Genomic DNA, 27,244 nt, shown 5'->3' with positions numbered 1-27,244 from the left:
TTTCCAATGAAGTCCCAGTACCAAATACAGTAACTAAGTATTCCTGCTGCCATCAGCTGTGCTGCATAAGGCAGACAAGACAACTCCCACAGAAATATCAACAAGCCTTACAAAGTCTCTAAGCAAATTACTCTGATTTGTAGGCAACAAGCATTGTCTCCACCCCTTTCACCCGCCCACATCCTGGCCCCAGCCACGCGTAGCATGATTTCCATCTTCTTGGTTTTGAAGCCAAGAGAGAAACAGGAACCCTGTCAGGGCGGAAGCTGCATACTCCTTCAGCTCTGGATGAGGGGGAGAAGGAAAAAGGAATACAGCGGAAGCAGGAGTGAAGGAGGTGCTGAGGAGAGGCTAAGCTTTCCTAGGAAGAATTTGACTTGCAGTCAGCTATGTGGAGCATCGCTTTCCTGTGGGGCAGCATCCTTCTCCTGCCTATGGCGGCTGGAATGCCTGCAATGCTGTAAGAACCTCAGCTGCTTTGAATACACACTCTGGTCTGTGGGGGGTCCTGGGAGGGGGTGGGGGGGGGTGGCAGTATGACAGAAACAGGACAGAAGTCTTAAGGTGAGGAATGTTTTTCCAGAGAGGTATCATTTCTCAGGTTCCAAGGGTTTCACTTTGTTTTTGTGTGTCCTCTTCCCCACGCTCCCCTTAACACTTGGCTCTCTGCCTTTCATGTAGAGCATGTATTTCTGCAAAGACTCAGGCAGAGCAACTCTGCCAGCTTTCTGCAATTGTTTATGCCAATATCTCATGCCTCCTACTCTGTTCCAGAATATGTTTCCTTCTGGGCTAAGCTTTTCTCCCAAGAGTCATAGATCACCATTTAATACTTCAGGGATGCCCTTTGTAAAGCAGTGTGTTCATTCAGGCTCGGCAACCCATCTGCTCACACCAGGCCTTTTCTCAGACCTCTGTCAAGGATAATTCTCAGCACCGCTCCTTTTCATATACTCTGTCAGGAATGTAGCTTCTGTTCCAGCAGGTACTGCTGTGATATCCTGGCTTGTGAACTTGTGCTTGCTTTTGGAAGGCCTTTTGCTTTTACAACCCCGGCTCAGGTGCAAACAGAAGCCTGACTGTGCTTGAACAGTAGATATTACAGTGAAAAATAAGTCACTGGGTTGTAGCTGTGTTCCCTCCTGCTCTGTGTGGTGTGGCATGCACAAGTCTAGTTTTACAAAACATTTCCAGCAGGAGTATAGCATTTTCCTCTAGGACGTGTTCCATAGGCTGACACAGCTTCCACACAAATTATGTGCTTTAGTTACTGCTACCTGTTTGCCTTTGCTACCTTCAGCATGAAGTTTTGCTTTATGGAAATACCGCTTGTTTCAATAGTATCTCCACTGTCTCACCTGTATATTTTTGTAGATTCATAAGAATGGAATCCAGCCAGGATCTTGGAATCCCCTAATGACAGCCTCTGAGATGCTGTCTTGTACTTCTATAGCTCAGAAGGCAAGGGCAAGGGATGAATTGTCAAAGGGGTGTAAAAAAATGTTCCAGAGTAAAGGGTCATTAGGAGCTAGGGAAGTATGGGAAGTTCAAGTAGTGAGTCTTTAGTGTTCATAACATCCTTTGGCCCAAGTGGCAGGGGGAGGTGCCATGAGTCAGCTTAATTAGGAAAATCAAAATGTTGTTAGCATATGTTACCAGATCCCCAAATATTAGCAGCAGACAAGCTGTTCAAGGCAGCTTGGCAGCACTCAAGTATGAAAGCACTCAAGGCTTCTGGCCAGCAGGACTTTGACTCCCTCTTGCCAGGGTGCTGAGCTCCAGCTCAGAACTTCCATTAGGTCATCTCCCTGCCTCCTGCTCCTCTGATCTTTCCAGGCCCTGCCGTCCTTTTGCTGCAAAACATGCTGCTGGCTGAACCTGTCCAGAGTCAGTATGTGGGAGGAGTCAGTGATAAGATTTTTGAAACCTGCTTGAGTGTTGGCTTCTCCTTCGTTCAAGTTGCTGCAGTGCGATGAAAGATGAAAACAAACAAACAGTATGAACAGCTTCTTGGTATTTTCATGGTAGCCAAGCTCTGCTGCTGGTCCCTTGGGTGACATGGGGAGCTCCCTTCACCTTCTTTTCAGTTTCACTTTATCTTTTTATGGGCATGTAGCATATAGTGCAGACTCAGTATTAATGTGTGCAGTACCTATGATGGTGTCTCAATGGCACTGTGACAGCAGAATGAAGAAACCAGAAGTGCTTCCTAAGTACCTAAATCTTGTGGTCAAGACCTGTCCTCTTAGAAAATCAGTTTTACCTGCCTTTTTTTTTTTTCTTTCTTTCTTTTTTTAATAGAAACTATGCCGTGGCAATACCATCGCAGCTCTACTACCCCTTCTCAGAGACAGTGTGTCTCCAGCTCAGCAGAAAGCAAGAAGTCCCGATCCACGTGTCAGTAACCTTGCAAAGCAGAGCTGGGAATGAGACACTGATCACTCAGTCCATCTCTCAGCTCACCTTCTTTCACTGCACAAAGTTCCAGGTGAGTAATATATTTTTAAGGGTTGTCAGGAGGGTAGAGATTGCGCGAGTTCTGCTCCTGCTGGACAGAAAGACAAATTGTGTATTCCCATGATGATATCTTAATTGGCCAGTGAACCTTCTGCTTCAGCTGTACAGGTCTGCCAGTAAGTGTCCTTCCTGCTGTGTAGCTCTACTAATACTTTACTCTCCTAAAAAACATTTTGAAATGTTCTGTGGGGTCTTTCAGGGCGAGAAGAACTGGAGCTATACAAAAGTAATATCATAATCTTTATTCCAGAAACCTTGGGATCAGTGAATGGGGTCCACCCTGAATGATGGTTATAACTATACCTGCAGGTCCCTCCTCCTGTTGGAAATCCTGATGAAGTGGCTTTTGTTGTTATCACAGTCCTGGAAGCCAACTCAGAGTTTCAGAAGAAGCAAAAAGTCCTTATCAAGCACGCAGACAAGAAGACTTTTATCCAGACGGACAAACCTGTGTACAAACCTGGACAGATTGGTATGGACAGAATGCCGTGTCTTGTGAGAGAAAGAACAGTCCTTAGGACGCAAAATATGGGTTACCTTCTAGTGCTTGGAACAGGGCCTGCTCCTCAGGGGAAGTGGGTCACAGGCTTCACCTCCTTTCTTGGCTTTGAGGGATTTTAGAATACTTCTCTCCTATGTTAGTGTGGCATATGTTTTCTCCAGTACTAGCCATACACAGACAGCATGCCAGTGTGAATAGGGAGTGTGTGTGTTCACTGATGCGTGAGAAAAGGTTCAGATGCCAATGTGTTATATTGGTTATGATCGCTCCAGTGAAAGCCACGAAAGTCCGTCAGGCCCCTAAATCCCTCTCTTTCCCACAGACTTCCTCAGATGAGGATCACAGTACTACAGGCCCCACCACTGCCCTAGCACAGCAGATCAAGGCAGGGTACAGCTGTTTGCCCCCTGCCTCTCACCATTTCCAGTAGGATGAGCTTTGCTGCAGGCAAGGCTTAGAGGCCCACCACAGGTCCACTGTCTAGAAAAATGCTGTTTCTCACCAGCACAGCCATTCTTCCCAGAAAACCCCACACCGCATCTTCTAACACTTTTTTTCCTAGCAGCCTGCCAGCTCCTAGCAGAGCTTTGGACATAAGCCCAGGAGTAGATGACTGTAGCTGTTGCCCACATCCTCTCACTGAAGCACATGGGCACATCTTTCTTAGCCATCCATTCTTGTTATTTATTATTAAGAAACTTGATTTCATTTCAGCCAGTCCTGTTTTTCTTTTGCCTTGTAGTCAAGTTGCGGATTGTAACCTTGGATCAGAACTTTATTGCCAGCAGTGAAATGGTAAGTCAAGAGGAAAATCTGAAAATGCTGTGGGCAGCCTCCACGACCTCTGGATTAGTACTTGGCCCAGCTAGGTGATACAACTGTGGACAGCCAGTCTCAGTGTTGTTTTTGGTGCTTACAAACAGTGTTGAGTACAACCTGCAATGCAGGAGCTGCTCATGATGTTGGGTTATGGGTAGTCCCTGGGAATTGCTTGTGGAAGACTGAGAGATGGCTGGGGAGTAAAAAATACTAGGGATGTAGATGGTAATTCACCTGGAAGCGTCCAACCAGTAACTGTTGTTTCCTCCCCACAGCAGCGTCTGGTGGAACTGAAGGTAAAGCACCTACTTTATTGAAAATGGTGAACTCCTCTCATCTTGGGGAAGGCACAGGTTTGGAGATGATGGTGGGAAAATATGGTTGCATAAAGTTAGTTACCTCAGAATGAATGGGAACAGTCCTTGACTTCTTGCCCTTCCCTCCTTCAGTGTCCACAGAAGTTTGTCAGTGCAGTGTCATGACACCATTCACACAGGGGTCCCTGCATAAATGATGGGTGCCATTGAAAGCCATTCCAGCAAACCTTTCTAGAGTAGTCACGGGACTTCTAGTCCCTCTAGTCTATGAACTGAAGACTTGTGAAAATCCTGACGTTTCTTTAAGGAGACATACAGAAAACATAAGATTGACTGGTTACTTTTGTGACTGCCTAGCTAGAAAAACTTCCTAAAGCAGCTTTCAGGCTATTGTTCTTAAAATCAGTTAGTTTAGTGCAGTCACCTGAGTTGAGGAAAGACACCTGAAAGTTTGTGATACCCATGCTGAGAGGTCACAGTTCCAATCAGCAATTGGCAGTAGCTAATACACATTTGCATGCAATACCCAGCAAGCAATGAATAAACATGTGGTTTCTGAGATACTGGTGGGATACTTTATGCCACTGTATACAGACATAGCACTCTGATCCAGCTTCACCTTTTCAAACAGCAGTTCCCACTTGTTCCATATGAAGTACCCATGAAGTCATCACTGTCTTTACTGGCTGGGCAGTGAGACTGCACTCAGAGTTCTGCATCTTGCCCTCACAAGAACCAGCAGTGGGAGACACTGTTCCTTCAGGACCGGACTTCAACGGTCCCCTGCATGAAGTCCTGGACTCATTTACCCAGAATTCCTTGGGGATTGTATTTAAGACATCAGACTCCCCAGAAATCACTCCCCAGTAGCTCATGTCTTAGGCAGCATGTGTCTCCACAGTGACCTGGGAGCTACGCCAGCTCAGATCACCACAGAAGTCTCTAAGAAAAACCACCTCTATTTCTTAGTTAGATCCATAGGCAGTAAACCACAGTTTTCCAGCAGTCAACGAGATGGCAGTGCCATTAACTTTGTCAGTTAGACAGGGGGAAAAGTCCTTTCCTCATCAAGCATGGACTTGCCTGAGCACTGTAGCTTTGTCATAGACCTGGGCTCTCAGGACAATTGAGAGGTGGTCAGACCACACTCTGGTAGCTTGAACTCCCTGCAAAAGAGTCTTTTTGCACCATCAAGTAACTACTCTCTACTACTACCTGTGCAGGACCCCAAAGGCAACCGAATTGCACAGTGGCAGAATGTTACACCTGCGGGAGGTATTGTGGATCTGTCCTTCCCTCTGGCTGCAGAAGTACCTGTTGGAGAGTACACCATCAAAATGCCTCACCGTACACATACCTTCAGGGTAGAGGAGTATGGTAAGAGTCTCAGGAAGCTGATGGCAGCAGAGAAATGTGTATTGCCTCCAGTCCCACTCTCTCACCTAGAACTGAACAGGCCATGCAGCTGTGAATAGCTGTGCCAGTTGTGCTATCACCTGATATGTGTAACTGCCTGCCAGTAAGTGCAATCACTTTCATTCAGGTCCCCTGGCTTTCTCCTCCCCCATGTCCTGAGGATGGATGGAGGCAGTGTCCCACAGCTGCGCTCTGGGAGGAGACTAAGGCTGTGGACTCCCATCACATTATCCTGGCAGGGCTGCTGGTGCATTCCTACCAGGCCCTGTGCTGGCTGCCAGGGAATGAAAGGAGAGATTTCTTTTCTGTAAACAACCACTTAGGAAGGATTGGAACAAATGAACTCTCTCTGTTCTCACTGAATTATATTTCTCTTGCTTCCGCACAGTGCTGCCCAAGTTCAGTGTCTCCATCCAGATGCCTCAGGTGGTTACAATTTTGGAGGAAACATTCCGTCTCCACGTCTGTGGAATGTGAGCTGACTTATCGTGGTAGAAGATGCATTCTTTCTCGTTTGAGAACTGCACAGCCATCAATAAGTGAACTCATAATGGTCTCTGACAACCCTACCCCCACCCCAAAGTCTGGTACCCTGGTATCCTTCACTAAGTAATTCTCCTGGACTCACTCTGTCCTCCATATTCTCTCTCCTTACTTCTTTCTCTGTGACTTTGAAAGTGTGGTAGTGGATTCCCTCAGTGTAGCATGTGCCCTACAGTACAGTCACTCTGCTGTATTTATTAGTGACAGTGTTGTAGGAATACTGACTCAGCTTATGGACAACACAATGCCCATTAGCCCTGCCTGGTGGGACTAGAGTAGACTTGGAGAGAAGTCACCCACCACTGCCTTCTGTCTCAGTCTACTGAGGTAATTTTTACTTCCTGGTCTCTGCTGAGCTCATGAACCGTGAAGATACTACAGGTTTCTGGTCTGTAAAGCTGCAAATCACAGGCTAAAGCTGGTGTTATTCACTCTTGAGCCAGTGTTTCTATATGTAAGTCCTCTGTGCTCTGTTTGCCAGGTACACTTACGGGAAACCAGTCCAGGGTAGCATAAAGGCTGTGGTGTGCCGTAAACACATGCGCTATAATCGGAAGTCTTCCAAAGCCAAACGCAGTATTTGTAAGGATTACACCGGCGAGGTGAGCATATAGGATATTCCTCCTGCAAAAGAGAGGAACAAGGGCAAAGAGAGGGAATACTAAAGGAAGGAGTGGGGTAGACATCGGCTACTGAAGCAGCGTGCCCTTTGCTTGGGAATAAATGACTGTTATGCCTTTAACTCCACAGTGTAGCAATCTTAGCCCTTCTCAGTGATTTCTCTGACTGCACTTAGATGCACTCCAAGGAGGAAGCATCTGTAGGCAAGCTAACTTGCAGATTTTCCTACAAAACAGGTATTGCAACGGGTCAATAAAGAATTCAAACACTGTTCACATAATTTCACTTCCACTGGATGCATTTTTAGCACCACCTTTTAATCTAGTGTAAACACCTATGTGCTGTTTCCAGAAACAAGTGCTTTGGAGACTCAGAAATTACCACTTGCATGTAAGCAAGCAATTGCACTTCATCACAAACTTTACTCATTCATGTCTATGGTTGAATGAAGGTACCTATATTTGTTTATATATTTTTAAGAAATGCCTATCTTAAAGATAAATCCTGCCCTAACAGAAGAAATTGTGTTGTCAGGAAGGAATGACAACTCATGTTTGCTACTGGTGTGTGAGTGAGCGTGTAAAGATGAGAGTATGTGAAACAGTATCTCCTATGAGTGACTGCTCCACAAAAAGGGTTTCGTGCCAGTATGGGAATTGCTCCCTTAACTCAAGTGTCTTAGTCATGCAGTTTTAGACTTCTAGGCTTTGGGTTTGGTCTGCACTGCAGAAGGGATTAGTGCATTCATGATTGGTTAACAAATACAATTTCATATTCCCAGACAAACAAGGATGGCTGCTTTGCCACTGAAGTGAATATTAAGAATTACCACCGGAAGCATGGTGACAAGTATGATTTCAACCTGGAAGCTACGGCTTTTCTGAAAGAGAGTGGAACAGGTATCAAAAACTAATTCTACACTTTGTGGAAAATCTTTTACTTTACTCTCATACAACATGCTTGTCTTTGGGGTTTTTTCTGTAAGAACCCTTACGGATCCTTGTGTCTTCCCATCATACCACTGGAGCTTTCTGCACTGGCTCCCTTGAGGTAAAATGTTCAGAGAGCTGTGTCTCCCCTGGGAGCACCATGACAACATGAGTGTTTTTTTTGTGTCATAACACCCAGGTCTGACTCACATAGGATGTGTGAGTTCCCACTGTTTCAGGATGGGCTTTACCAGTGTGGTTGCTCCTCCACAAGCTGCTGTGGGCAATCCAGCTCTGGCAGTCACCTTGGTTTGACAGAGATGGGCAAGAGATGCTTTTTCTTGTCTTCTCATCACATTATAAATGTGTGTGGAGGTTGGGCCAGGCCAGATTCTCTTCTTTTGAAACCATACTTAAGGACAGTCTGTTGGTATGAGGATTTAAAGCAACTAGGGCTAACCAAGGCCCTGACTGTGTACTGTTATTAGCCCCTCATTAGATTGACCTCCACGTTCCAGATAGGGAAATAAGGTTTCCTGTAAAGTTCCCCCTCTCACAAAATATTACAAAGCCATCCTTGCAAGAAAATGTTTTGCAGTCCCCTGCCAAAAGCAGACTGCAAACTAACATGGTGAAGGCAAGGAAAAATGTTGCCTTCTGGTGACTGCTGTGAGAAGGGAAAGAGAATGGAAGAGGACAGCTAGGAGCAGGACTCATTAACAAAGGGGAAAAGAACATTTGAGAACTGTCTGACAGAGACTTCCTGGTAGACTGCTGTCATTCTGGCAGGTCAGACACATGATATTCACCTGCATGTACCTCCTGTCCTTCCTAGGAGTGGAGCTCAACACCACTGAAAGCTGCAAGGTCACTTTTGATATCTCAAGTCTCCAGTTCTGGGAGACAAGCTACTACTATCAGCAAGGAGTTCCCTACTATGGAAATGTAAGTGAAAAGGAAAGAAATAAGGAAAGCCCAGCATCTGGGCCTAAGCGGGTGACAGACACAAAAGTATCAGGGGGTCCCCTTGTTCTGAGCTGCCCAAAGCTGCTAGCAAAATCCTCTGTCCCAGTCTCCCTTTGACATATCTACCAAGAGGTTATGCAGCGGTGTGGCCACAGGATCTGTGGCTTTGCCAGATGAGAGAGCTGCTGCATAAATTGGGGGAGAGGGGTTGGGGAAGTTAAAGTTGACATTGAGAGTCCCTTTGCAGAGAGGGGAACTGACGGTTTCTGCATCATTACAGCTGGAACTCAAAAGTGCCAGTGGGATGCACCTGAAGAACAAGAAGGTGATTCTTACAGTGTCCTATGGTAGTGGGAAGCAGACCAAGACCTACTTCACAGATGACACCGGGATGGCCTCTTTCATCTTAGAAACGTCAGCATGGGACAAGAGCAGTAAAGTTGTACTACAGGTTAGGCCCAATAATTACATTAGATTTGATTAGCAGTAAGCAATCCATCCCTCAGACCTATAGTTTGTGTCATTCTCTTGGCCTAGCCAGGGAGATAGAAGCATGGAGCAGTGAAATAAAAGATCTAGGGCAAGAGGAACTGTTCATAGCAGAGCCACATTTCTGGCCCCTTGAGCTTCAGCAGTCCCTGAGCAGTCCCTACAAGTGGACAAAGACTCCATGAAGTTGTGACTGAGTTCCACCTACACAGCACCTCTGTCTGAGGTGGAAAGGATGTAGTGGAACTGGGCAGGGACAGAGAACAAAGAAAGAACTTCAATACAGTATGGAACAGGAAGGTAGGAAAAAAGGGAAGAACAATCTAAAGCTACATATGGAGAAGTGTCAGTGACAAGTTTGTGTTATGTTTCCTCATAGCATAAAAGTTTGGAAAAACCTAGGATATAAAAGCCAGAAAACTTAAGGGGGAAAAGAAGGAAGGCTAGTTAGGAAACAGTTGCTGCAAACCAATCTGGAGCTAAGCAGGTAACCAGAATATAAGGAGCTAGATTAGGGATGTCACCAACAGGGAATTGACAGAGAAAAATTTGCCTCTGCTTTCCCATAAACAAGGAAGGCTCCCTCGTCTGGTTGCAGGGCTAGGTTTCTAATACCTGTCCTGTCTAACTTTGAGGTCAAAGCAATTTAAGGCAAGCCCTGTCTCTAATCTTATCAGAGGTATCTTAGATGATGGATCTTGACCTTTCTGTAAGTCCACAAGATGTTAATATTATAGTCTCAGTACAGATAGGTCATAGGTCAAAGTTGAGCAAGGCTGTTGATCTTCAGTTGTCCCCTGCCATCTCTACCCTATAGATCAGGGAAAGTGCTGAAAGAAATACAGTGTGTGAGTGGAACAGTGCTGTAGAGTGAAATACATTATCAGCGCAGATCCATGCTGATAATTTACCCACAAGCACCAGACAGAAGTGAAGGGTTCAGTGGTTTGATCCAGGCACTAATAAACCACTCTACTAATAATCCAGCAATCTGGCTTGCTCCCAGGGTAGCAGCAGCATTGCAGAAGTTCAGACTTCAGACAAAGCTGTAGTGGTATCACATCTCCCTGCCCATTTAGACACTAGTTATTGCAGAGTGTGGTAGAGCGAGCAATGCCAAGCTACACAGAAAGAGGCTTATTGAACTTGGATTAGGTAGAAAGAGACACCTTACCCCTGGGGTAAGGTGTCCAACCAGTCTTGGTCTTGGCATGGGGAGAGACGCAAGAAATTTTCAGACACTCTTTCTGTGCCACAGGCCAAGGCCCAGCCGGAGGACTTAAGCAGTCAAAACATGAGGGTGTCTTATGGCACTGCATCCCTCACACTGAAGGCCTTCTACTCTTCCAGCCGCAGCTCTGTGAGGATCCAGCCAGTGCAGTCAATGCTGCCCTGCGGGGATGTGCAGCAGGTCACTGTGCACTATCACATACTGGCTGCAGAGCTGGGAGACGGGGCTGCCAAAGCACACTTCTACCACCTGGTGAGTGCGGGGCAGCTCCGGCAATGGGGCCAGCTTTGAGACGGGTCTGTGTCACCGCGGGGCCCTTTGCTGGCCCGAGGCCATAGAGCAGAGGCACTCTCGATCCCTTGTTCTGTTCATTACCCTACAGGTTTTGGCCAGAGGATCCCTTGTGCATCATGGCCAAACAACAGTACTTCTTGATCCTTCGTTAGGTAAGAGCATCTAAATACCAGGAACAGACTAAGGCTCCAACAGGAAAGTCCTTTCAGCCTAAATGGAGATGGAGAGAAAAGAGATCGGAGACCACCAGAAAACCATAGGAGCTGGCACAAAAAAATCTAGAAGAAATGTCAAATATGTGGTCTCTTTTCAGTCTTTTAATTTCCTTTTTTTTTTTTTTTTTTTTTTCCCCCCTGATCAAATGATGAAATTGTCAGAGTTTATCTGCCAAAGAGGAGATTATCAGAAGAAACTTATGGAATCTTTTTTCTGGACTCATCTGGAAAGGTGTTCACTTTTGCCAAGATCCCTTGTGATATAAGGTCGCTGCTATAAAATGGCACATACATATATGTGGCTATGGCTGTCTAGCAGCGGTCTCCCCAGAAGCAAGGCAGAATAAGTTTTTTTCCAAGAAACTGTACAGAAGTATTACAGAAAAAGAGTGTGTTGCTGCTGTAATCCTTGGATTGCAGAGTGCCTTGCTTTTTCCTATACTTTCCAGTTTTTCCTTCTTCCTTCAGGTCAGTATAGTGGGTCTTTCAATGTCCCTTTGCCCATTGACCTCATTTCACCCATGGCTACTCTCTTTGTTTACACTGCCTTCCCTGAGGGACAAGTGGCAGCTGACACCTTCAGTCTCAAAGTCTCCAACTGCTTCAGGAACCACGTAAGTAGCGCACAACACGTAAAGGGGCAGGTAGGTTGAAGGGAAGCTAATTAACTGCAAATTTGCAATAGATGTCCCGCAGAATCCAGTAGCCAGTCTTCCCTTTTCTTTGTCAGTGTCTTTAGTCCCTCTTTTCTTCTGCTGTTTCAGGTGAAGCTTGGCTTCTCAGACACAGTGGCTCTTCCAGGATCATCTGTCCGTCTCCATTTGCAAGCTGCACCAGGCTCCCTATGTAGTATCCGTGCTGTAGACCAAAGTGTCCTTCTCCTGAGGCCAGAGGCTGAGCTATCAAGGGATAGTGTGAGTCACTTTAGTGCTGAGCCTTGCTAATATTGGAGAGATACCTTTGGATTATCTGGTAGCAGGAACTGGTTAGTAAGGCACAGTAAATATACCAACAAGTATTTGAATGGGGACAGGCCAGGGCTTAATGAGAAAAAATGAAGGCCCACATCAAATACCAGTCAAAACTTCCAGTATCTACAGAAGGATCTAGTAGAATAACCCACTGTCATCCCGAAGTACAGCCCAAAGTCACTTTTTGTAACACTTTAGGTGCTTTGTCACAGTGGCACGCAGAAGACAAGGGACATCCATATCCTGACAACCAATTCACAACAAAGTGCTCTGGAAAAAAGAGTTATGTTGAAAAAAGTGCCAAAGGTGTGATAGGCTACATATCTTTGTTCCAGCTCTCATAAACCAGACAGTCTTTCCGTTCACAAACTGGACTTTAAGTGATGCCTTGGCAGTGGAAGGGCCCCATTTCTCCTTTATGCCTGGGTCTAAGGACACTTGAATTGCCTCTTGACACTGTCTTGGTGGATCCAAGATGGACCTTCAGTCACACAAGAAGCTGTCTAATGACTTCCATGGGGAAGGTGTTCTCACTGCATGCGTTGAGTTCACAGGTACAATTAATGAGCTAGAAGTGGCCACAGCTATGCAGACTTATCCCAGAGAGGTTCCTGGTCATCTCGGATGCTGTGCATCTAAAATCTGTGGACGCTCTCCATGAAGACCAAAAACCCTCGGGGTTTTTGTGGCAGGCAGGATTCGAGCTCTGCCTCTGAGGTCACAGAAAATCTCTGGATAGAAATTAAAATCTTCCCACCTCTTACTGTACTGTTTTCATTCTCTATCTGCAGGTATATAATATGTTCAGCTTCTCTCAGGAGCACCCCAGCACCCTCACAGACTTCTACAGTGACTACTGTAATATCTACAGTAGCACAGGAACCATTGGTTCTCCTCAGACCACCCTTCCACCAGGAACAATGTCACCATTCATGTACAACAGACACTCCTATGCTGTGTCCCAGCCAGATGTTTATGAACTTCTAAAGGTAAATCTGATTTCCATAAACCCTGAGATTTCAGAGCTGAGCCCTTTTGTATCCCTGGGCAGCACTGGGCAGCTTCACAGATTGTCTTTCCAATAAATGGTGGCAAATTCAGGTTCTAAATTTGCCAGGCTTCTGAACTAGGAGATCTCTGACACTCTCTGCTTCCAGCTTGATAAATTCCCATTGGTCAGGTAAATTCCTACAATCCAGCTCCCCATTAGTCCCAAGGCTGAGACTACTAGACTTTCTAGGGGTTGAAAGGAGACAGGAGTGTCAGCCTGTGTCAGAGAAAATTGGAGGTTGGAAATCACCTGAAAGAAAAGGGGGAATTGGGGAAAGAAGGGAAAGAATAGTGGAAAAGAATAGCAGGTGAAGGATAAGAACAAGTCTGGGCTAGGGCGGGCAGGAAATTTTGGTGCCAAAATAATGACTTCATATGCAGGCATACACATGCAAGTGTTTCACTCCCATAATCCTTGAGCATGACTGGCCAGGACTGGGCTTTGGGAGCAGGGCAGTTCTGAATCCTCTCCCTGTACAAACTCACAAGTCAGGCTGAGGGTGCAGCGACACAGGGTGGCTGATATGCTGGGAAGCCGGGGCAGAGACAGACCCTCAGACATACCATTCCCTCCACATAAATACACCTTCTTGTCTTCCCTTTCTTTCCTCCAGAATTCAGGACTAACATTTTTAACCAGTCTTAAAATCAAATCTCCAGTTGAGTGCCGCACCCAGACCGCTTTCAACTACGACTACAACTACATGTGTACATCTCGATTTTTCCTGTTTCTTTGGAAATCACGGGTAACATACAGGCTGCACATGGGCAGCAGGACATGCAGGGTTCTTAGGAACTGGAGATGCCTTCCAGAGATGAGTGGGAGGTTGCACAGGAGATGTGCAACAAAGGAAGAGGGGAAAAGTCCTGGCATGGATGTGTATCCAGTGCACTGGAGGGGCGAAGGGGTGGCTGCAAGAGAAGAATCTGCTTGGAAGTTTCTGCTGTTGGGCGGGAAGACAACGTGGTTCAAGGGTGGAAATGGGGCAGCTGTCTCAGGAAGGAAAATCTCTTAGGACTAGGAAAGGTCTTGCTGGAAATCAGGGAATCAGCCAGGATTGGCATTGGGCAGTATCTAGGCTTGTCTGCAGGATCTGAGAGCAAAACTGTGATCAGGTGGAATGCCTCCTGGAGGAGCACACACATAATGGAATCCACTTGGTCTCCCGGGTTGTCTTGTGGAAGAAAATAGTGAAGTAGGTAGAGGGCATTTTGATGAGAACAAGTGGGATTGGGGTGGGTGTAGGAGGAATGGACAACTGAGCTTTTCCCAGCTGAACTCTATCCTGATTTCACAGTTGCTTTGCCTTTTGAACGAATGCTTGTATTCCCAATAGCTTATGATGATCTAGCAATCTTGAACAGCTTGGACCCAGATGCAGATGATGCTGCTGAACATGCTGAGTCAGAGCACACTGAGCCGGGTAGTGAGTCAGGGCCAGTACGTACCTGGTTTCCGGAGACGTTCATCTGGACTCTGGTTCCCATCAAGTGAGTAACTACGGACTGAGACCCCAAATGGATCTAGACTTTCTACCAGCCACAGTAGAGATAACGGGCAGGAGCAGAGCCACGGCATTATTGCCTTCTGTGCACAAGAAAGAAAAGGGAGGTGTGAAGAAATGGATAAAGGACAGTGGAGTTTTGGTTCGGTTCCTGACTCTGATGAGATTTTCCAAATGCTGCTAGGAATTTAACATCACACACTCCTATAGGATGGAAGAGGCCTACAAAAGTCTGTAGCTCAACATCCTACACAAGGCAGGTCCAGTTAGATCAAGTTATAGTCAAGTACTCTGTATCTCCAAGGACGGAGATTCCACAAACTGTCTGCGCACCTATTTCAGTGTTTGACCATACTCATGTTTTTTGGTTTTTTTTTTTCCTTATCTTAGGTCAGAATTTTCCATGTTCCAATTTGTGTCTGTTAGCTTTTACCCTATCAAAATGCACCTCAGAAGAGATGGGTTCCATTGTCTCTACACCTTCCCAATAGGTAGCTTTAGAAAGCTGAAATCTCTCCCCTTAGCCCTTCCCTCCAAAGTTTAAGAACCCCAGCTCCTTCAGCCATTCCTCGTACATCAAATGTCCTAGCCCTCTGACCATCTTGGTAGTCCTCCATTGGATGCATTCAATTACGTCAATGTCTTTCTTATACTGGAGGACAAAAATAGGACACAGTACTGCAGATTTGGTCCCAAATGGAAGAATATAGGGGAAAAATATCTTGTTCTCCCCTTATTCACACACACCTCATCTTTTTTATTTTTCCCACGTGCTCATGTTCTCTACCTGTAAAAATGGATCTCTGCCTCTCTGTCCCATTTGGCTGGATTATGATCTTTCAGGGCAGGAACCATTTTCTGTTTTGTGTATGCAGATCTGTGAGTGATGCTCACAATGATGACTGCTGAGCTGTGGTTGGGTGGTAGTGTTGTGGAAGTGTCACACAATACTCCGTGGCACAGACTGGGTGTATAACATGGACCCCTGGGAGCCCTGTGTGCCCACATAAAATAAGAATTTCAGGTGCAACACTGCTCAGAAGCAAATTTTGAGTTGCATTTTCCTCTCAGTCATTCCTTGCCCACCTATTTACCATCCTTCCCACATCTCTGTCCTACTTCCAAGCAGTCCCCAGACCTTCACACCCACTTCCATTTCATAGTCTGAATTTCTGCATTTGTCTTAGCAAGGGATATCTTTCCAGGGGTGGGAACAACCCCTTCCACTCTGTTTTCTCCTCAGTGACTTAGGGGCTGCTGAGCTAGCTGTCACAGTACCTGACAGTATCACAGACTGGAGAGCCATGACCTTCTGCACCTCAGAGAGCCATGGGTTGGGAATCTCAGAGACCACCAGCCTGCGGAGCTTCAAGCCCTTCTTCGTGGAACCCACTTTGCCATATTCTGTCTTCCGTGGAGAGTCATTTCCCCTGAAAGTCAAAGTCTTCAGCTACTTGAAGCAGTGCATGGCGGTGAGTGGCTCACTCTGGGATGTTTTTTGGGCAGAGGGATGTGTGGTAACTACTTCACTGACAGAGACACAGACAAGGAGCTGCCTCCTCAGGCACTGGCCAAAAGACACCAAAGAAGATATTCAATAAAAGCTCCACACAGAGGCATCTCTGTCCAGTTTATCCCTCCCTAAAAGATGAACCCTACATGACTGCAATATCCATGGAACACTGTTGGTGTTCCACATATGTTGCAACAGGGCCGTCATCATACTCATCCTTAGGTTCCAGGATTGACTGTCATTTGGAACAAGGAGCTGAAAGGAAAAACACAGCAACAGCTCTGTAACCTGAACCCCTTTCTGTTTCACCTCTAGCTTCAGCTTAGCCTAATGGACTCCAGGGATTTTGAATTTGTGCATGCAAATGTCAGGTTCACTACTTGTCTGTGTCCTGAATCGGCAAAAACATTTTTCTGGGATGTGAAGGCCACAAAATTAGGTAAGGGGACAAGGGAGTGGCAGGAGTGGGAGGCAGTGGCAGAGCTACTTGAGGAAACTAGAGCTGGGCTGGAAGGGAGAGTGGCCTACTATGGGAAGCATGAGTGAGCAGCCTTAGGCTGAGCTAACTAAAGCCCAGGCTTTAGTTAGCACATGTGCCAGCTGGCCTTGGTGTTTTGTTTTTTAGGGAAGGTGAATTTCACTGTCACTGCTGAGGTGATGGAGCAGGACGATGTTTGCACTGAGAGTACAGCTGTTGTGCCAGAGTCTGGAGGGAAGGACACAGTGGTTAAACACCTGCTGGTGAAGGTCAGAGTGCGCTTCAGAGTTCTGGCGAGGTTGGAAGTGGGTCAGGCTCAAAACAGCCTGGTGGGTGGCTCTGGGAAGGAAGAGTCAGCTGGGTAGGTAGGCACATTTCTCAGGAAGGGTGGTCAAGGAGTGATTCTAAGGATAGGTTGGATTGGAGCATGAGCTCCTCCACTAGATGGAACAGAAATGTCAAAACTGTTTGCCAGGGCAGTGGAGTCAAAGGTCATGTAGCAGCTTAGAAATCTGCTTCTCAGTAACACTTCACTGTTGGCACACATGTCCCTGCTGTTTGTGTGAGGCCCTTTGCCATGGCCCATGAGGATGGAAAAGAGGGCAAGGAAGGTGGGGTGATGCGCAGCTGCTGTCTCATTTTACTGTTCTCCTTTCTAAGCTGACCAGCCTTTTCTTCACCAGGCAGAGGGGCAGCTGGAGGAAAAGACCCACACCTCACACCTATGCCCTGAAGGTAGGTGCAGGGACTCCAGAGACCATCTTACCACTGGGGCTATACATGTGCACAAAACAAGGAGATCAGACAGAAGCAGTGTGGTGTGTGAACAACTCTAGGACTATCTGGAGGTGTATCTGTAGGGAGCAGAAAGCTTTTATGGGTAGGCATAGCCATTCAACCCTATCCAGTACTAAAAACTTCTGGCAGCACCAAACCACAGTCTAACCACATCACAGTCCCTTATCAGTGAGAGGCCTGATCTCTGTGTCATCCTCTCTTCTGGATGCTAATTTCACCAGCTCTTGAGGTGATCCCAACCTTGTTTACACCATCTCCTAGGGGATGCTTGTGACTCTGCTATCTCCTTTGAGCCCATTGTTGTCCTAATATTTTTGCCATTTGCAGGAACTTCAGCATCAGAGACAATCACTTTCACGATGCCAGAGAACATTGTCCTTGGGTCAGAGAGAGCCCACATCTCTTTCTTAGGTGAGTTTTAGGGGTGTCTTGGAAAGTAATATTTTTCCCTGCATGACAGTTCTCTTCTGGTGCCACTGTGTCTGCTTTAGCAAACAGAGTAATAACAGGAAAGAAGTGCAGCAAGGTGTGATGCTGTCTTCCAGAGAAGTATCTCATCTCTCTTACGTAAGTGGCACTGGATGGACAGATAATTTCACCAAGTCAGGGGAAAGATAGACAGGTACCATATCACTGTTTTTACAGTCTATAGACATTAACATCACGTGAGCAGAGTTGAACTGAGACCAGTCTTAGGAAGTTATCATCTGGAGAATCAGTGAGACCAGAATTGTTTTACATGCAAGAATATGTATAGCTCTCAAAACTGTGATTCTATCTTACAGGTGACATTTTGGGGACAGCACTGGACAACATAGATGAGCTCCTCCAGATGTCCAGTGGCTGTGGTGAGCAGAACATGGTTCATTTTGCCCCAAATGTCTACATCACACAATACCTTGAGGAAACAGGACAACTGACTCCAGAAATCAAACAGAAGGCAATTGGCTATCTGGAAAGTGGTGAGTGGATTTCTGCTCATTAAGCTGGTGATGTCCACTACGTTAGTTTTGCAGTAGAAATCTCAGCAGAGGCTTGGTGCTGAACAGGATTTGTGCACCATCACTTGCCTGACACCGTGGTAGTTGCAGCAGTGTAAATCAGGCTGCTGTGTCTCAGCAGAACAAGTGGTCCACAGCTCCCCTCTCTCAATTCCTCAGAGATAATGCTCTCTATAATGATCAGCAGGATTGGTGGGGCAGGTTGTCACCCTGAGAATGGGACATATGCAGAGAATCTTCACTATCCCGAGCCTCTTCCTGCAGGATATCAGCGGCAACTCCTGTACAAGCACACAGACGGCTCATACAGTGCCTTTGGAGAAGGAAGTGAGCCAGGAAACACTTGGTAAGCAGAAGTATCCAAACATAACTGAGGAACAACAGCTTGACCTGATCAGGCTCAAGCTGGCTTGCATTTTGGTCTGGGGAAACTGAGGAAGTCTGAAGGTGTGGAGTTTTGAAGATAAGTTGCTGAGACGTTTTGGAAAGGAATTGTGCCAATAAATTAACTTGAAGTATTGTTTGTGCTTGACCACCTCAAATGAGGTTGATTCTGAAAACTTGGCTGCAAAGGCATCTTCTTTTCAGGTTTTTCAAAGTTATTTGTGCCCAAACAAGATTTGAAATGGGTCTGAGTGAGCTCACTAAATGTCAGCTCTTGGAGGCAACCCTGCACCCTGTTGGAATTGACTCTGAGGGAAGCACTGAACTGTGCTTCCCTCTGATGAACTGAATTTTTTCTCTCTGGCTGCAAATGGATCTGAGCTCGAGCTTCAAGATCATCTAACTCATGTGCGTTGTTTGCAGTTCTCCAACTGCACAGAGACTCCTGACTGCTGGTATTTCTACAGGGGTGACATAGTAGAAGACACAGAGACTCCTGTCTCCTACTGGAGATGGGCATCAGTGACTGGTTCAGTTCTGTTTTCTTCTTTGTTCCTTGGCTCTAGGCTTACTGCCCTTGTCCTGAAGACCTTTAGCCAAGCCCGGGACTTCATCCACATAGATGAACAAAATATAAAGGATGCTGCCAGTGCCCTGATTAAAAGTCAGACTCCATCTGGCTGCTTCAAGAGTGTGGGGAAACTCTTCAACAATGGCCTGATGGTATGTCATGTCCTGAAGGTTCATTAGATACCTCAAAGCTCCTTCACTTTCTGGCCCAGTTTGGCGACAAGAACAAACAAACTCTACTGCAGGAGGAAATCTGTGATGTGCCCAAGGTCACCCTTGGGTGACATGCAGGGTTCCTTAGTCATGGTTTTCAAGTTACGAAAGATGGAGATTTGCATTAGATGACATGCACATGGGAACTGAACCAGTGCCCCACTCTACCTCCATCTCAAAAGCTAACACATGCCACCTTGCAGAGGGGTTGTGGGAACATCACATTTCCCTGACACTGAAATCTGCTACTGCAGATTTTATGCAGGGGAGGGGAAAGGGGAATGTGTCCAACAGAAGGTAGATACCAGCCCTGCACTTCCTTAGCAGAAGGAATAAGACCAACACTTTTGCTTGTGCTGGCTTTTGTTAAGGGAGCAGAAGGTATGGGAAAACTTTTCCCTCTCCCTTCTCCCAGCAGCCCTCCTCTTCTCTGTTTTGTGGTGTCTGCAGGGTGCAGTGGAGGAAGGACTGGGGCTGAGCTCTGTGATCGTCACAGCTCTCCTACACTCCGGGATGCCACGCTCTGTGAGTATGGGCAGCAGGGATGGGCTGTGCCTGCAGGCAGTGCATGGGTGCTCTGCCTTTGTGCAAGTGGGGGTATGTTACCAGTTTTCTCCCCATGAATCCTGTCCCTGGTTCCACCCTCCTCTGCACACATCAAAGCTGCATTCCCTTCCCAAACACCCTGCCAGTAATGAGTGTGCTTTCAATTCTATCCTAGGACCCAGTTGTGTGGAAAGCTTTGAACTGTATAAAGGACTTGGTCAATGCTGATACTGGCAGTTCCGACCTCTACAGCCTGGCACTTGCTGCAAATGCCTTTGCAGTAGCAGGTGATAAGGCCCTCAGGCAGAAAATCCTCAAAAGATTGGATAAGGCTGCCATAATATCAGGTACCAAAGACTGTGGGACAGGAAGGAGGACGCTGGCAGAATTGTGAGGAGACACCTGGGTTGAACAACCAAGGGATTGGATGGCAGGAGTGGGGGGCACTGCCAGAGCTTTGTGGGGAGTCCGAGGCTTGGATAGACTCTGTTGGCCAAGCTGTCACAGGTTATATCCACACTGTGAGGCAGATTGTCTCAATGGATGGTCTCACAGTCCTGGCCTCCCAGTCATCCAAACCAGGGTAGTTTCATGGATGTTGCAGAGCCTGGAGGGCAAGGCTTTTACTGGGAAAAGCAGTGTGTGTGTGGGCTAACAGGGAGATATGCACCAATATCTTGTCCAGTGTACATGTTCACTCAGTACCTGAATACAAGAGCTGAGTAGGACTCCAAGGTTATTAGATACAGCTACGCACTCCATAAGTGTTCCCACTCTACCTCTAGATGACCAGATATTCTGGAGTCAACAATCCAAACAGGAAGAAGATTCCCTATATTGGTATCGAGCTCCATCTGTTGATGTGGAATTGACATCTACTATCCTCAAGGCTCACCTTACAAAGTCAAGTTTGTCATCAGATGAAAGCAAAAAGGCATCCCAGATTGTGTCTTGGCTCACCAAGCAGCAAAACCCATATGGAGGCTTTGCTTCAACCCAGGTAATCCCTTTGATTATCATCAGAGATGATGCTGGTTTTTGAGAGCAATGGGTTCTAACAGCACATAGTAAAAAAGAAAAGAATAAATAAAAAAAGGGTATATGGATTTAGGACTCCTGGGAGTTGGGAAGAGGTGTATATTTGTATTCCTCTGAGATAATCCCATGCTAAAAGCTCAACCCTTATTGTGCTGTAGATGCAATATGAGTGAGGGGAAGGCTAAGAACTGGGCGTGCATAGGAAGCAGGAATCCTAATTTTCCCAGTGTTCATCTCTTTTCTCAGGATACAGTGGTTGCTCTGGAAGCCCTAGCCCTGTACGCAGCCAAAATCTTCAGCAAGGATGGCCCTGATCTCCAGGTTTCTCTCACTTCTAAGGAGTTCAACCAAAACATCCGAGTAGACAATAGCAATCGCCTCCTGCTGCAGACAGTGGAGCTGCCAGCCATCCCCCAAGATTATACTGTGCATGTTCAAGGCCATGGGTGTCTCTTCCTGCAGGTAAGTCCAGCCAGGAGGAAAAAGTCTGGGGAAAAGCCTTGAAAGCCACCAGATGTCTTACCTTGCTACTTAGCCAACACTGAAAATAAACTGCTGCAGTTAGTTGCAAGAATCTGGGCTTCAAGGCTGGTGGGAGTAGCTGTGACCCAATAGGAAGGGAAGAGCAACTCCCCAAATGAAACCTGAATTATCTCCACCCTCTCCCCCAAGAAGTCCACCAGGAGCAGTGCACTACTAGCAGAACCTCTGCTTCTTGCCGCATAGTTTTCTCTTACACCAGTGCAAGACAGAGAAAAACAGCCAAGTCTAGACATGGATATTCTCCAGCAAAAAACACTGCTATTCTGAGCCATCTTTCTTTTTTCCATCCTGGCAGGCCGTTCTACGGTACCACATCCCTCCACCGAGGAGTGACGTCACCTTTGCCCTGTCCGTGCAGACAGAGTGCACCACACCCAATGCCACCCAGTTCCCTGTCACCATTCGTGCTCGGTAGGAGACACTCAGTTGCCCCTTTCCTCCCCTGTGCTAAGAGGCTTCTGGCACCACACCAGCCTCTTGATGGCAGAGCTCCCCATCACTCATGAGGTCCAAGTGCTAAGACGTCCTCGCTCATTTAGCTGCGCTCTCCTCAGCTGGGAGAAGAGTACAAGGCCCCAGGAGGAATGGCTTGGGCTATAGTCCTGCCATGTTACCATGCTAGTCACCACAAGTTCTCCCAAGGTCTGTGGGTCTCATTCCCTTCTAGGATTAGGTCTCAAAACACTAGTGATGTGAAGAAGGTCCTGTGGGACTGAGACATATTCCTAGGTCTTCCCTCCTCCGCTCCCGTCCAACTGTCACACCACTCTCCTCTGCTATATTCCTGCCTGACTTTGGACAGAACTGCCAAGAGAACAGGTATTCCCTGCCATGCTTAAAGAAGGTAACACCAGAAGGCTTCCAAGGAACTTATTCTCCTTGGGTCAGCACAATTAAAAGAGAGATCAGGGGAAGCACAAAGATTTATTACAGTACAGAGACAGGTATGCTTATAGGAGAGACGCTGGAAAGAAAGGCAGATTCCTCTACCTGAGTACGAAAGCTGGGCTGGAGTCTCTAGAGATCATGGCTCAGAAAGTAACATTAGTGCTGTCCCCTGGGTTCCTGCTGCAGCTACACAGGGAACCGTGTGTCCACCAACATGGTCCTGATCCAAGTGGAGCTGCTGTCTGGATACAGCCCCGTGGCAGGTTCACTGGAAGAGGTGAGACTGCGAATTTGTGTCCAGCTGGGATGGGAACAGTGATGGATGTCCATCATGCAGGATTGTATGCAGAACTATGATCAGTCCTGTGGGCAGAGAAACGTGGTTATTTTCTTCCTGAGGAATCCCTACATTCAAAGTCTCTTCCAGGCTGCACCTTGCCTTCCCCTACTTCAAGGGCTTCCTTGGCCATATGAATCTTTTGCTCATAGTCTCACAAGGACAAATATCCTTGAATCATTTCTGCTTTTTGTTAAATCTTTCCTGACATTATTCCCCTGTTTTCAGCTAAAGAAAATGCCTTCAGTGAAGAAAGTTGAAAGCGAAGCTGACCGAGTCGTTCTCTACTTAGAGGAAGTGAGTGTAATTTGGGCTAACACCATCATTAAAAGGGCTGTGGACTAACAGATAGTTTTTAGCTTCCTCTCGTATATTGGTTTCATTAGTATTTTAAGTATCCAGAGCTGTTTTTCCTGCATACCAGCCACATTTGCTGATCTGAAGAAGTATGTTGTGTCAGTCTGCAGCAGTTCAGCTGTAGAGCCACTTACAGGTCCACTTGAGAGAAATGAGGCTAATTCTGATGTTAAGCCTACATCTGTTGGCACTGTTCAGAGGCTGTTGAAAGTCCATATACAATGTCTGATCAGGATTTGGGAGTAGTAGTAGGATCCATCTAGTAAATCCAAGCAAGCCTGAATTCTTAGAAAGCTCATAAGCAGCCTGGATGCAGTAGGGAACGTGCAAGATTGCTCATGGATTTTGCCAAGATCACTCAAAATTAAACCAGATGGTTGTGTGAACAGCAGTTCTCACTCCACAGCCTCATTAATCAACAGATTAACAACCACTCCAGCCTTTCTCTAGCTATGTGCATACCTGAACAGCACCAGAAACTAGACCTGGCATGTATTTAATACTTCAGAGTCTCCAAGGAGTGCTTCTACATTTCTGTGATTCTTCATTCCCAGTTTCTGTCAGTAAACTGAACTAAGCTGGCCTCATAGGAAGCAGGATATTTCCATGTGGATGCATTAGGCTTACAGAGATGCTGCTTTCATTTCATCTACTGCAGAGAGCAGAAAGGCAGTACAGAGAAATATTTCAGCTCAGGCTGCCAGGTAGCACAAGGTGCAACGCGATCAACAGCAGGTCGTGTAACTACTACCATCCAGCAGGTGTTCATCCACACCTTGTATTTGCTTAATAATAAGGGTTGTGTGAAACTGGAAAATAAGAGCTGATCTTATGGGACTGTGTATAAGGAAGTAGACACTGAGGAAAGATGCATGAAGGAGCTCAGAGCACACATGGGTGGGAAGGCGGGATTCATTGGGAACACTAGTGGGATATTCAGGTGCCTAATGCATACTGACTCCATAAGTTCGATCTTTCTCACAAGCTGAGTTAAATTTGGTGACTGAAAAAAAGAGTTAGTCACAGAACGGGAAGTTAAAGATGTTTCAGAGATGGACCAGAAAGTAGAACAGACCTGTTACAGTGGTGAGGTTAACATGGAGCCTGAGTGCAAACAGGTGGAAGGGACTGTCTTAAAGAACTTTGGTTCTGCTTTAATCCTTGCATTTCTTGGTCTTAGCTGACTAGACAGCCTCAAACCTACACCTTCCTAGTGGAGCAGGACTTGCAAGTGAAGGATCGTAAGCCAGCTAATGTCAAGGTCTACGATTACTACATGCCAGGTGAGTTCAGATGCTGTACTACAGAAACCTCCCAAATGTACCACTGGAAAGAAATTTTCTGAATTTGTCAAGTCGAAGATAATACCAACCCTGACATGGTTATCTGGCCGTCCCTTAGAAGCTCTCTAGGGATGAAATTACCCTGTTGGTTTTCAAAATAGTAGATACTTCTTTCTCTGGCCCCAGAACTTTCAAGCCTGAAGTCAGCTGTAGAACCACTCAGGGTCTAGCTCTCCCAACAAGTGTGGAGCAAAGATTCATGCTTTTGAACACTCATTTTGTGGTAGGCAGCAAAGGCAGAGGGACCATAGTGAGGGGATGACTCAGAAGAATAAGAGCCCCCTTAGAAGAATGACACCAAAACTGACTTGTCCTCTAATCTGTGGGGTCTCTACTGGGAAGAAAAGCTAGAAATCTGTCAGGGATTGGTATTCCTTCAGAAAGTGAGGAATTCATAACTGCAGGGGAGCTCTTTGGAACTTACAGCCTCAAAAGATCGCAAGCCCCATGACTTGGGTGAACCTGGACTAGCTGCACAAAGTTGTGGGCACTTACCAGTGGTTTCATGTGTCACAGCAGTAGGGAGTCATAGCCTGTAAGCTGAGGGAACACCTCTCCTAGGAACCCAGTGCTGGGTTGCTTTAGTAAGTTTTTGGCAAATGTGTCTCACAAACCCTTTTTTCCTTGTCTTCCAGAAGAAACTGCAGTGATGAGCTACAGTGCCCCGTGCAAATGAGGTGAGGGCCCAACACCTCTTTTGTTATCACAGGCATGGTCCTGAAGAATATGGGAAGGGAGGGAGACACAGGCAAAGGCCCTTGGTCAAGAAATTTGCCAGACTGCGGGTGCAGGGTAGGAAGTGACTGGCAGTGCAAATTTTGAGTTTCTGTATCCCAGTGGTTGAACTGAGGGAAAGAGAAAAGTGAAGTAGAAGATTTGATGTTCCCACTCCTGACAGAGTGGGAGGTATGTTACAGAAAACACGGGCTGCCTGTCGCAAATACTATTAACAGTTCTTGCATTTTGCATCACATATACTTTAAGTCATCACAATTCCTTTTCCTGGCACTTTCCCTGCAGTTTCCCATTCCTCCAGCCCTGTGCACACAACATGCCATGTTCACATTTACAGCAGAGCCTCATTCCATTTCAGTGCAAAGCCTTTCTCTGTCTCAACCTGGCTTCTGATCCACACTAGAGAATGGACACTTCCCTGTCCTCTTTCCAGACTGGGCAAAGGCAAAGCTTGAACTTGACTAGTGCCTGCCCTTGCTCTAAACTTTGCACCTGTGTGCTTTCATGCCCACAGCCCACAAGATGGAGAAAGCTACCTGCTTCATGAATCACCTATAGGGAGGCACACAGCCCTGTCTTGGGATGCCTGTCACAAGTCTCACACTCTTGGTAGAGATTCTGCCATAGGCTTTGTATGGATAGAGTGAGAGGGAATCTTAGAATCATACAGTATCCTGAGTTGGAAGGAACTCACAAGGATCACTGAGTCCAACTCCTGGTGCTGTACAGGGTAGCCCCAAGAATCACACCATGTGCCTGAGAGCATTGTCCAAACGCATCTTGAACTCTGGCAGGCTTGTTGCTGTGACCACTTCCCTGGGGAGCCTGTTCCAGTGCCCAAACTACCCTTTGGGTGAAGAGAGCCCTGTCTTCATTGGCCTGACAGTACTGTTTGGTCATGAGATGCAAAAAAACTGCTGAGTTTCTAGTTTCCTAGTTAAAGTCAATTATTAAAGTCCCAGATTTATTACTTCAGGAACACAGTTTTGGGTTTTTCTGACCTTTGTTGTCTTCACAGGAACAGGGACAGACACATCCACTGCAGTCTCTGTCCATCAGTCCTATCACCCCTGCCAACTGCCACCACATGGAGAATGAAGAAAATTCTGGCTGAGCAGTTAGTTTCTGAAAGGCTTAGACTGTGCTTGCCATCTTATTAAAAGTAGGAGACTAGAACTGTCTAATTGAGTGATTATTCAGGTTTGCTGTTTTTCTCCCAAAGCAGAAAAATTACACTCAAGAGTACCTGGGAAAAGTAACTTCTCCACCTCTGCTCTGTGTGTGTGTGTGTGTGTGTGTACATGTACATGTGCAAAACTCTGCCCTTCCAGATGCAGACTTGCACAGGAGGAGGTAGAGCATGCACCACTGCCTCAGAGAACTGATGGCACAAGGAACTTGCAGGAAGGGCCAAAGAAGAACTGATGGCACAAGGAGCTCACAGGAGGGGCACAAGAGAAACAGCTATCACATCACGTTCAGTTGTATCTTGTACTCCAAAGCTGCCAGAGTCCTGCTGCAGGAAGCATTAGGAGAAACAGTGGGAAGCACGAGGAAGCTCCTGCACCCCTTTCTGAGGTACCAAATGCGATTGTGGGGACAAAACGTAAGACTAACAAGAATGGCATGGTCCAGTCCCTCCATGGCTATCATCAGGCTGTAGAAGGTGCCTTGCCTTAGCTAGTAATGGGAGTGGCTCTCAAGGCATGTCCCTAGGCAGCACTCTCTCTATGGGATGGTGTCAGGAAGCAGCATGTACCATGTCAAGATTCTGTCTTGTCCTTCCTCAAGGGAATTCTCCAGAGCTATCTTGGCTTCAGGCTACTGCTAACTAGCAATCTTCCTTCAAGCCTCTGGGTATGTCACCCCCCAAGAAAAAATATATCTTCCCAGCTTCAACTTGCTCTTTTGGCTCCCTGAATCCCTCTTTCCTACCATGCAATGAATGCAGTGTGGGGTAGACGGAATGGAGCCATGTCTGGGTCTGAGGGCCCTTGTTAGCACAACCTGCTATAGACCTGCATTATCAGCCATGTGGTGCTCAGCCCTTCCTTCCTCACTCTTACTTTGTGAGACACTGTCCCTTTCTCCACCTTCCACTGGAGTCTTCCAGCT

The 27,244-nt window shown here is 46.5% G+C and overlaps 2 protein-coding genes across 3 annotated transcripts in view; one reads left to right on the top strand and one right to left on the bottom strand.

Annotated features, from left to right (window-relative positions):
• Positions 1-201: 201 nt before the first annotated feature.
• LOC114069353 (alpha-2-macroglobulin-like protein 1) lies at positions 202-26,302 on the top strand. Of its 2 annotated transcripts, XM_027906080.1 has the most exons (36): positions 202-460; positions 2,302-2,488; positions 2,827-2,989; positions 3,762-3,814; positions 4,114-4,134; positions 5,379-5,532; positions 5,960-6,044; positions 6,596-6,716; positions 7,517-7,634; positions 8,500-8,609; positions 8,911-9,081; positions 10,378-10,602; positions 10,733-10,796; positions 11,328-11,473; positions 11,624-11,773; positions 12,622-12,819; positions 13,495-13,588; positions 14,218-14,371; positions 15,629-15,857; positions 16,214-16,337; positions 16,524-16,645; positions 17,060-17,111; positions 17,502-17,585; positions 17,960-18,136; positions 18,440-18,521; positions 19,126-19,282; positions 19,793-19,867; positions 20,064-20,235; positions 20,674-20,888; positions 21,173-21,388; positions 21,765-21,880; positions 22,544-22,634; positions 22,923-22,991; positions 24,232-24,334; positions 25,030-25,071; positions 26,148-26,302. In XM_027906080.1, exons 1-35 carry the CDS (start codon positions 390-392, stop codon positions 25,068-25,070), a joined length of 4,410 nt encoding a protein of 1,469 aa, XP_027761881.1. In that variant the 5' UTR covers positions 202-389; the 3' UTR covers position 25,071; positions 26,148-26,302. The 2 variants fall into 2 exon arrangements, with proteins under 2 accessions (XP_027761881.1, XP_027761882.1); XM_027906081.1 differs by lacking the exons at positions 22,544-22,634; positions 24,232-24,334; positions 25,030-25,071; positions 26,148-26,302.
• Positions 22,537-27,244, bottom strand: part of A2ML1 (alpha-2-macroglobulin like 1) — a 28,691-nt gene continuing 23,983 nt past the window's right edge. Inside the window, exon 37 of the mRNA XM_027906075.1 lies at positions 22,537-22,720. The gene's annotated coding sequence lies outside the window, so the exon portion shown is untranslated. The remainder of the gene's footprint in view (positions 22,721-27,244) is intronic.

Source organism: Empidonax traillii, unplaced genomic scaffold (assembly GCF_003031625.1).
Source record: "Empidonax traillii isolate 1590-97213 ecotype Southwest subspecies unplaced genomic scaffold, ASM303162v1 scaffold1246:size530596, whole genome shotgun sequence".
Lineage (NCBI taxonomy): Eukaryota > Metazoa > Chordata > Aves > Passeriformes > Tyrannidae > Empidonax > Empidonax traillii.
Note: the sequence above shows the minus strand (reverse complement) of the source record. Positions and strands in the feature narration are given on the sequence as shown.